Source organism: Quercus suber, unplaced genomic scaffold, assembly GCF_002906115.3.
Source record: "Quercus suber isolate HL8 unplaced genomic scaffold, Cork oak 2.0 scaffold_624, whole genome shotgun sequence".
Lineage (NCBI taxonomy): Eukaryota > Viridiplantae > Streptophyta > Magnoliopsida > Fagales > Fagaceae > Quercus > Quercus suber.
In genome coordinates, this window is record NW_027070067.1 from 354105 (window position 1) to 364096 (window position 9992).

General features: G+C 37.7%; 1 protein-coding gene across 1 annotated transcript; it reads right to left on the reverse strand.

The window, feature by feature from the left end:
- Positions 1–5089: 5089 nt before the first annotated feature.
- Positions 5090–8176, reverse strand: LOC136061343 (pleiotropic drug resistance protein 1-like). Its single transcript, XM_065765406.1, has 8 exons — positions 7847–8176; positions 7043–7333; positions 6870–6953; positions 6631–6764; positions 6261–6488; positions 5993–6164; positions 5571–5825; positions 5090–5480 (listed from the first exon to the last, which is right to left on the reverse strand). The coding sequence occupies exons 1-8, from the start codon at positions 8174–8176 to the stop codon at positions 5223–5225; spliced, it is 1752 nt and encodes a 583-aa protein (XP_065621478.1). The 3' UTR covers positions 5090–5222.
- Positions 8177–9992: the final 1816 nt, after the last annotated feature.

Genomic DNA, 9992 nt, shown 5'->3' on the forward strand with positions numbered 1-9992 from the left:
AAAAAAAAAAAAAAAAAAAAAAAAAAGAAGAAGAAGAAGACATTCACCATATTTTTTCCCCCACTAGAAATCCAGCCACCATACCACCTTCAAAATCCCTTCCCACATCTCTACCAAACCAACATTAGAAAACCATCTATCAATACCCACGGGGCCGCACGTATCAAGCCACCAAAAGGTTACCCAACAACCTAAGCCCTTTGACCCAACAACCAACAAACCCCACAGCCAGACTTGGTCAAGTTCTTTCAAAGGGTTCTTCACACGCCACCACCCATTGGAAAGCCAACGCTGCCATCCCAATAAATGATTGAAGCGCCAACCTATTCCTCAGCCACTTTGAGTTCCTCCTTTGTCTCAGTGCAACACCACTCCACCCTGCCATCTCAGAGTACTGTGCCGCCAACCCACTCCACCAGAACAGTACTGCAAGAATTCGTTAATGTTGACCTCACCCTGTCATCCCAAAGCCGTTGCCCACAGCCATCACAAGATCGCCGCTGTTGCAACAAATAGCTAGTCCATCGAACCCATATCAGAGGTAACCCAATAGTCCCATTTGAGTTCTTTCTTCCTAGCGGCACTAGTGTCCTGTTTCACTCTCAATTAGGGGTGTCAATGTTCGACCCAACCCGCGAACACGACACGAACCCGACACGGGTTTTTGTGGGTTAGGGAAGGGCTTTAGCAGGTTTGGGTCATAAATGTGTCAGCCCAAAAGCGACACAATAGAAACATATCATAAGCAGGTCAAGCCACGTAATTCTCAATAAATACGTTTGACACGCCAATTTATTTGTGTCAACCCGAAATGACTCATTTAAGACAACCCATTTAACTAGTATAACAAATAAATATTATTTTATTTTAGATTTGTCAAATACCTTTTATATCCAACCTATATTTTAAATTTAAAAAGAAAAACAAGTAATAACAAAAACTTACAAGGGATATAATTGGAAATTGAAACTTTACAAACCCTGAGGATATTATATTTTTGTTGACTATGTTATTTTATTTTTGTTGAACTATGTTATTTTATTTTTGTTGAACTATGTTATTTTGAATTTGGGTTGAAGTGTATGCACTTCTTTTGGGGTGCAAAGAACTTATTTCTAGATAGATATTATATTTTTGTTGAATTATATTATTTTGAATGTGGGTTAAAGACTTGAAGTGTATGCACTACTTTTGGGATGTAAAATATATATATATATATATATATATATATTTCTAGATGGATGTCTCAATACACACTTGTTTCAACCCATAAAAGACATACCAACCCAACTTGCCACTTAAACCATTAGACCCAGAAGTCAACTTGTGCACTTCAACTTTGAGCATAAAATTTAGTTTCAATCTTTGTGTTTCACTATTTTGTGCCTCATAGCTGAAAATGACTTCGTTTGATGGAAAGCTTGAGAAGCGGCTTAAAGATAGAGAATTTGAGAAGCAAATTCAGGAGGCTGGGAGTAGACTCCTTAATCCTCCTTCCTCCGTTGATGATCCTCTTACTCTTCTTGATAAAGTTGAAAATTTGTTAGCATATGTGGAGCAAGAACCATCCAAATCAATGCAAGATGCACTTTTACCCTTAGTGAAGGCATTGATCACTAATAAACTTTTGAGACATGTTGAAATAGGTGTGAAGGTTTCAGTTGTATCTTGCATTATTGAGATTACAAGGATAACAACACCAGATGCCCCATATAAGTATGAGCAAATTAAAGTAATATTTTAGTTGATTGTGACAGTATTTGAAAATATGCTTCATGTGTATACTCGCTTTTATAAGTGGTTTCAATTCTTGATACCATTGCAAAGGTCAAGTTATGCTTGGTGATGCTGGATCTTGAGTGTGATGCATTGGTTGTTGAGATGTTTCAAAGTTTCTTCAATATAATTAGATCCCACTATCCACCTGTTGTACTTTCAGCCATGGAAACAATTATGAATCTGGTCATNATAGAAGGGAGCAGTGGAAAATTCATTGGGTGAGTTGGGAGAAGATGTGTCGCCCCAAGAATGAAGGAGGTTAGGGTTTCTGTGACTTATCCATTTTCAATGATTCCCTCTTAGCAAAGCAGGTCTGGCGGCCTCAAACTTGTGAGAATTCTCTTTTCTATAAAGTATTTAAAGCCAAGTTTTCCTGAATTCCTCTATCATGGAGTGTACCTCCTCAAATAAGGGCTTATATGCTTGGAAAAGCATTCTTCAATCTCGCCATGTTATCGATGTGGGAGCAGTTGCAAATCTGTCCAGTTAGAGAAGCTAAATGGATTCCCTCTCTGTCTACAGCGAGAACTACCTCCCCACCTGTTGTGCTTCCTCCTACATCAACGGTGAGTGCTCTCATTGATACTGATTCCCATTCATGGAAAGTAGATTTAATAAGGCATGAATTCCTTCCTCATGAGGCTAATATGATTTTGGGTATTCCTCTACGTGATCATATTATCCCAGACAAGCTGGTATGGCTCCCATCCATGAATGGTAGTTATACAACTCATAGTACCTACAGACTAGTAGTCTATGAAGCACGGGTGCGTTTCCAGACTCAGGTGTAGGTGTGTGTGCGAGACTTGGTAATTTTTGAAAAAATAGGGTGCAGGTGTGACGATTAAAAAAATTATTAAAAATATTTATATTTATATTTTATATATTGGTAAGCATGATTTTTTTATATAATAATAATAGAAAACTCATATAATAATAATAATAATAATAAATAGGTAGTAATAAGTACACAAAAGTTTTTGACACTTGAATAGTTGAATTATTGATAGAGGTATTAAAATAGATGGAGCTTTTCATAAATAAATAAATAAAGAAAAAAAGAAATAGGAAAGATGTGGCTTAGCTGTGGCTCACGTGTTTGGTCTGAGAGCACAAACCCCAAAATAAAGCTTTTAAGTCGAAGGCATTTGACAAAACTTATCAAAAAAAAAAAACAAAAAAAACAAAACAGGGAGAAATTATAAAGTCCTCTAGTGGACAAGTGATGTGGTCCATCATTCAACTAAAAAATTTTCACTTGTTTAAAATTGCTGAGTCAATAATTAATTTCTGTTTAAAAAAATTTTCTAACTAACAATTTTAAACAAGTGGAAGTTTTTTAGTAGAATGGTGGACCACGTTACTTGTCCACCATATGGATCTTATAATTTCTAGGCTCTGGAGAAAAAAAAAAAGGAGAAGAAGATGAAGAAGCAATGATGAAGAAGAAGAAGAAAGAAAGGGTTAAGGCCGGTGAAATTTGACGGCGATAGTAGCTATCTGTATCAATATCCACTGGTATTTTCGGTTTAAGTTTTTTTTTTTTTCCTTAGTAGCCAATTTCCTTTTTCCGGCCGAAACACATCGATATTCGGCTGATGCGAACCGATTCAGCCTGAGTCAGCATGAATCAGCCCGATTCGGCGCAAGTCAGCGCATATTGCAAAACGAAAACGAAAAAAAAAAAAAATGGTCACGGCTCGACGTGCAGGCAGTGGCGTCCCTCGCGTGTCGCTGCATCGGACACTGGTGCGGCGGCCATTTTGCCACGTCCATGCATCCCAGCTAGTAGTTAGGGTGGCTAGGAATTTGCAATCTAGCTGTTCATCACATGACAAGAACCATGTTTTGTGGACTGGTATTTGGAAGCTTCAAGTCCCTCATCAAGTTAAACACTTTCTTTGGTGAGCATCTCGTAATGCCGTACCTACCTTATGTAATCTATGGAGGCGTATGGTGATTTCTTTTTCTACCTGCACTAGCTGTCATTGTGAAAATGAAGACACAATGCACGCACTATGGTACTGTAGCTCTCTGCTGGTTATATGGAAGGATGATGCAATGCTGATGAAGTTATTACGGTATAAATTTCGTGATTTTGATGCTTTGCTGGTACTGGTGTTCTCCATGAGGAATCGGCTTAATATAGACTTGTTAGCATTGTTTTTCTGGCTGATTTGGAGAAATAGGAATGCTGCCAGGTTTAAAGAGAAGAAAGTTGAACTACATCGGATCAGAGACACAGCAAAGGACTTGCTCTCGGATTTCCTAGCTGTCCAAGTCTCTCCAGCCCGAGCTGATATGCCAGAAATAGATTAGTGCGTTGGTGTCCCCCTGTTCTGCCTCACATCAAAATTAATTTTGATGCCGCACTGTTCAAGGAGTTGGATTCTACAAGTATGGGCATTGTAGTCCGAAACTGTTCAGGTACTGTCAGTGCAGCTTTGTCTCAAAGAGTCCCGCTCCTTTCTCTGCAGCTACGGTTGAAGCCTTGGCTTGTCGAAGGGCTATGGAGTTCGCAAAAGAAATATCTGCAATGGACTGCATCTTTGAAGGTGATCCAGAGGTTCTTATTAAAGCTATCTGTAGAGAAGATGCTAGTAACCCCGAGTATGGCTTGTCATTGAGGATATTCTAGTATTAGCTAGGGATTTTCACTTTATTTCTTTCAATCATGTTAAAAGATCAGGCAATCAACTTGCCCACCATTTAGCTAGATGCTCTAAGTCGGCTGTGAGCTACAGGTCTGGTTTGATACCATTCCTGGAGATATAGCTCTTCTAGTTGTTCATGATGTTTTGTAACTCCTGTATTTTTCTTTGAATGAAGTTTGCCCTCAGGGCTGTTATCTCAAAAAAAAAAAAAAAAAAAGGCTAGCTTTGGATTGTATCAATTATCAAATCATCCAATGGAAGTGTTGCATCCAAGAAGAGTGTAGTAGTCCAATAAGTGTTGTTTTTACTTTTTACAAATGGTAGCATTTGATAACTTGAGTGGCATAGCATTGAGAGTGGTGTGTACATCAAAGTGAGTGTAATGTATTATCCATAAAGTTTCTATTTTATTGATAACTTCTTTGGTATTTTACTTCTTTGTGGTAAGATTTATTACAAAGCATTTGATAAGATAGCTTTTTTTTTAGTATTTAATTTGTATTGACAAAACTTCTGCCGCCGCAAATCTCAACAAGTCTTAGAGTTTGTTTGAAATTCGTTTATTTTGTTGAAAGTATTATAAATAAAGATAAAAGTTAGCTGAAATAATACAGTGAGACTAATAAATAATACAAAAAATACAGTAGGACCATAAATTATAGCAAAAATAAGTTAAATAGTAAAATAAGCTGGCTTTTTAATTTTTGCCTAACACACACTTAGTGATGGAGTTAATTTCTTCCATTTTTCCTTTCTCATCTTCTTCCATGATATTTCAAAATTTGACATCTATCGCCTTTGGAAATTAAACACTTTAATAGACATGGCAAAGGTAAATGCAAACACTATTACAAATGCAACATTGACAATTGCAACCACTCCCAGGAAATCATGATTGAAACCGAAATAGTCTCTCACAAAATCTTCCACTGTTTCACCAATATCCAGCATGTCCTTTTTATCTCCAAACTGTGATGCAACCAACCCATACAAGGTCCAAAAAAACGGACATGCCCAAGAGTACCATCTCCACCAAATAGGGATCCTCTATTGTTGACAATGTAGGAAAAAAAATCAAAGGAGAGGGAACAAAAAAGGTGAATACAGATGAAATAATTAAAGGTGGAAAAAACTTACAGTTTGTGGGATTATGAATCCTGAGAAGATATTCCAGATTGCTAAAAATGCAGAGGCAATTGTGGAAGAAGTGTCTTGGTCAGGTGTCGCAGCGACAGCCATCATGCCATAGAAGGTGAAGTACAATAGTGAGGTATACATGAAGAATATATACCAAAAGAATTTAGCAGCCGTCCATTCAAATCCAATCAATACATACACAATAACACCATACACCAAGGCTTGTACAAAAACATATGGGAATTCAATCAGAACCTGCAATAAAAGATGAAATTGCATAATTAAACAAAGGTAAAGTATCATGTTAAAAAGTAAAAACAGTTTTTAACATACAAACCTATTGATCGTATCTAAGTGTTTGTCTTCCTAAACGAATTTAAGAGAATAACTAAGTTAACAAAAGCCTGACAAATTGTTCTTACCTGTGCAAACGCATAGGACAGTGCTGAATACATCCCAGCTGCTCTTTCTCTATAGAAGACTGTTCGTTCAACAGACACCACTGGCTGCACTGAATTACAGTTTTTAACGCCAACAAAGAGAATGGAAGCATACATGGAACCCATTGCATTAAACAAATCTTGTTGCTTTGTCCTGTATTTATTAATGTCGAAAGTTAATTCAAATTCCAAAGCAACTGGAGGAATTTGCACAAATATATCATTCTTTGTTCCCTCAGTTGTAACTTACGTTTTTGAGCCAAGCTTCCAGAACATTGTCCCGAACATCAGGGCTATGAGAGTTGTGAAGAAAAATCTTACAAATGTGTATAGTGGGTTGCGCCAATATGACCAATGCTGTTTCCATAAGCAAGCCATGAATTGGGTGAAATATGACTGTGAGTATTGAGTAGGGAAATAGAGCTCCTTCGATCCAGGAACAGGGATGCTCAATTGTTCAATAAGTTCTTTGTTTCTCCTGAAATTTATGCCATTCAGATATACAGGTTTTTTTTTTTTTTGTTGAGTGGGTGGGGGTAGAAAAATGGGTAGTTTTAATCCAAGTGTAGGGACAGATTTGATTTGATAATTTAGTCAAGTATTATATAAAGTAAATCTACCTGTACAGCTCTGAATTTCTGTACACATTAGCAAAATCAATCCCCAAAGCTGTTTCATTTGCTGATGAAGTAACTTCCAACATCCAAGTTGCAGGATTGTAACCATCTTTAATTTTACTTACTCCTTCTATTCCCTAAAATAAAAGAGAGGTAATTGTATTAGCAAATATTCAGAAAGATCAAGATCTAGAGTTAAAAGTTTGACTCTATGTATTTCCTGACATTCTGTAACATCGTACCTCAAAATACTGGATTAAATGGCAAGATTGGCGACCCAATGGCCCTACATATATCTCTTGTCCCCCATTCTTCATTAGGAATAGCTGCGATGTCATTTTAAACATGTCATTCTGTAATACAGATGAGAATATGAACAAAAGTTCCAACCATTTTGATGTATTAGTATTCTCACCTCATCAAAAGCTTCAAATATGTCAATGCTTGGCTGATGAATGGTGCACACAACTGTTCTTCCAGTGTCAACAGTGTTCCTCACAGTTCTCATAACAATAGCAGCAGCTCTAGCATCCAACCCTGAGGTTGGCTCATCCATGAAAATTATGGAGGGGTTGGCAACTAACTCAACTGCAATTGTTAGCCTCTTACGTTGCTCAGTTGAGAGGCCATTCTCACTTGGCAACCCAACTAATGCCTGCCTCAACGGTTTCAGTTCCACAAGCTCCATAACTTCCTCAACAAACATCTGCAAACATTTTTCATTTTCAAAAAACTGCATAAAACACTGTTTGAATATTCAATCTGCTTTTATTTGGCTCAAATTCCTTACCAATCAGAAAAGGTAAACTGTAAAAGGTTTATAGTATCATATAAGGATACAAAATCAGCATTCACAACACTTCGCTCAGCTACCATGAACATTTTCTTGAACTAAACAAAAATGCTGGCTCCTTACTAAATGTTGTCATGGCTTTGATGAGGTCAATCATGGTTATAAGCTCCCTTTGACTTGTCTGTCTTAGCACGCATGGAAAGAGTTTCTTTTTTTTTTTTTTCGGTGACCAAAAGGCAAGAGTTAACAAGCTTATAATAGAAAAAATTCATTACTCCAAGCATGAACTCAGGCCTTAAGCGAACCCTGAGTCTGACTATATAGCTCAACCAAATTGAGTTTGACAACCTACTTCACTCAAATGGGTTCCCTTATAACATCTGTGAATTGCAATCAAACAAATACTTTCATGATTTGGATACCAACCTTCCTTTTTTGTGAATCGACATCAGGGGATAAACGAAGCCATGCTGAGTAGAGCAAGGACTCGTAGACAGTTACATTAGGAGAGTGGATGTCGTTTTGCTCACAGTATCCAGAAATTCGAGCAAATGTTTCTTGCTTCTTTGGATACCCAGAAATTGTGATTTTCCCTTCAATGTATCCACCAGTTTTTCTACCAGCCAGTACATCCATCAGAGTTGTTTTTCCAGCGCCAGTTACACCCATCAGTGCTGTGAGAACTCCTGGCCTGAATGCAGCACTCTCACCATTCAAAAGCACCAATTTATCCTCAATAACACCTTGATTCTTCATTTCCTACATAGTTGTTTTAATCAAATAGGTATCATTTCTTTGCACCGAATAAATTTGAAAAGCTAGCACGGAAGCTATTTCACTTCCAAATGTTTATATTATATGTTACAAGTTACTGTGCATGTATATTATTATTATTATTATTATATGAGTTTTCTATTATTATTATATAAAAAAATCATGCTTACCAATATATAAGATATAAATATAAATATTTTTAATAATTTTTTTAATCGTCACACCTGCACTTTATTTTTTCAAAAATTGCCAAGTCTCACACCCACACCTACACCTGAGTCTGGAAACGCACCCGTGCTTCGTAGACTACTAGTCTATAGGCACTATGAGTTGTATAACTACCATTCATGGATGGGAGCCATACCAACTTGTCTGGGATACTACGATCACTTAGAGGAATACCCAAAATCAGATTAGCCTCATGAGGAAGGAATTCATGCCTTATTAAATCTACTTTCCATGAATGGGAATCAGTATTAATAAGAGCACTCACCGTTGATGTAGTGGGAAGCACAACAGGTGGGGAGGTAGTTCTCGCTATAGACAGAGAGGGAATCCATTTAGTTTCTCTAACTGGACAGATTTGCAACTGCTCCCACATCGATAACATGGCGAGATTGAAGAATGCTTTTCCAAGCATATGAGCCCTTATTTGAGGAGGTACACTCCATGATAGAGGAATTCAGGAAAACTTGGCTTTAAATACTTTATAGAAAAGAGAAATCTCACAAGTTTGAGGCCGCCCGACCTGCTTCGCTAAGAGGGAATCATTGAAAATGTATAAGTCACAGAAACCCGAACCTCCTTCATTCTTGGGGCGACACATCTTCTCCCAACTCACCCAATGAATTTTCCACTGCTCCCCTCTATATCCCCACCAGAATTTTCTGACAAGAGTCTCAATTTCTTTAATCAATCCTTTTGGGAGCTTGAAACAAGACATGGCGTAAGTGGGAATTGCTTGAATAACCACCTTAATAAGAATCTCTCGGCCAGCTTGGGAGAGGAGCTTCTCCTTCCAACCTCTTAGCTTTTTCCAAATTCTCTCTTTTATAAGGTTAAATGATCTTTTCTTCTCTCTGCCTACCAGTGATGAGAGGCCCAAGTAATGCTTATAACGATGTGACACCGAAACTCCTAAAAAGACAGATATGGCATTCCGAAGATTATGAGGAGTGTTTAAGTTGAAGAAGATACGAGTTTTACCTCTATTTATGCTCTGACCTGAGGCTTGTTCATACATAAATAGCAAGGATTGGATTTGGACACACTCAGCTATAGTTGCTCTACAAAACACCAAACTTTCATCTGCAAATAGAAGGTGAGATAACCGAGGGCCCGCAACATATAATGAGACCCCCTTAATATTTCCACTCTCTTCAGCCTTCTTGAGTAGAGCATGTAAACCTTCAGTGACCATTAAAAACAAATAAGGTGAGAGGGGATCACCTTGGCGAAGCCCCCTAGATGGTGTGATAAGATCGTGGGGCTGGCCATTGAACAAGATTGAGTACGTGACTGATCTGATACAAGCTGAAACTAGAGCCACCCATTTTTGGCAGAACTCCATTTTTAACATGATTTTCTCGAAGAACACCCACTCCACCCGATCATACGCCTTACTCATATCGAGCTTTAACGCCATATAGCGTAGCTTGCTTGTTCTTTTTTCTTTCAAGAATTCAGGTTCTCATGAGCAATCAAAATGTATCAATAGTAATTCTTTCAGACAAGAAAGTGCCCTGAGTCTCACAAATCAGATGGGGAAGCAAAGGTTTTAAGCGATTAGCCAACAATT

Coding starts and splice junctions, on each gene's coding strand:
- LOC136061343 (XM_065765406.1), bottom strand. CDS start 8,176: ATGAAGAATCAAGGTGTTATTGAGGATAAATTGGTGCTTTTGAATGGT. Junction 6,954..7,042: donor TATTTGAAGCTTTTGATGAG/GTGAGAATACTA, acceptor ATGACATCGCAG/CTATTCCTAATGAAGAATGG. Junction 5,826..5,992: donor TGTCCTATGCGTTTGCACAG/GTAAGAACAATT, acceptor CTTTTATTGCAG/GTTCTGATTGAATTCCCATA.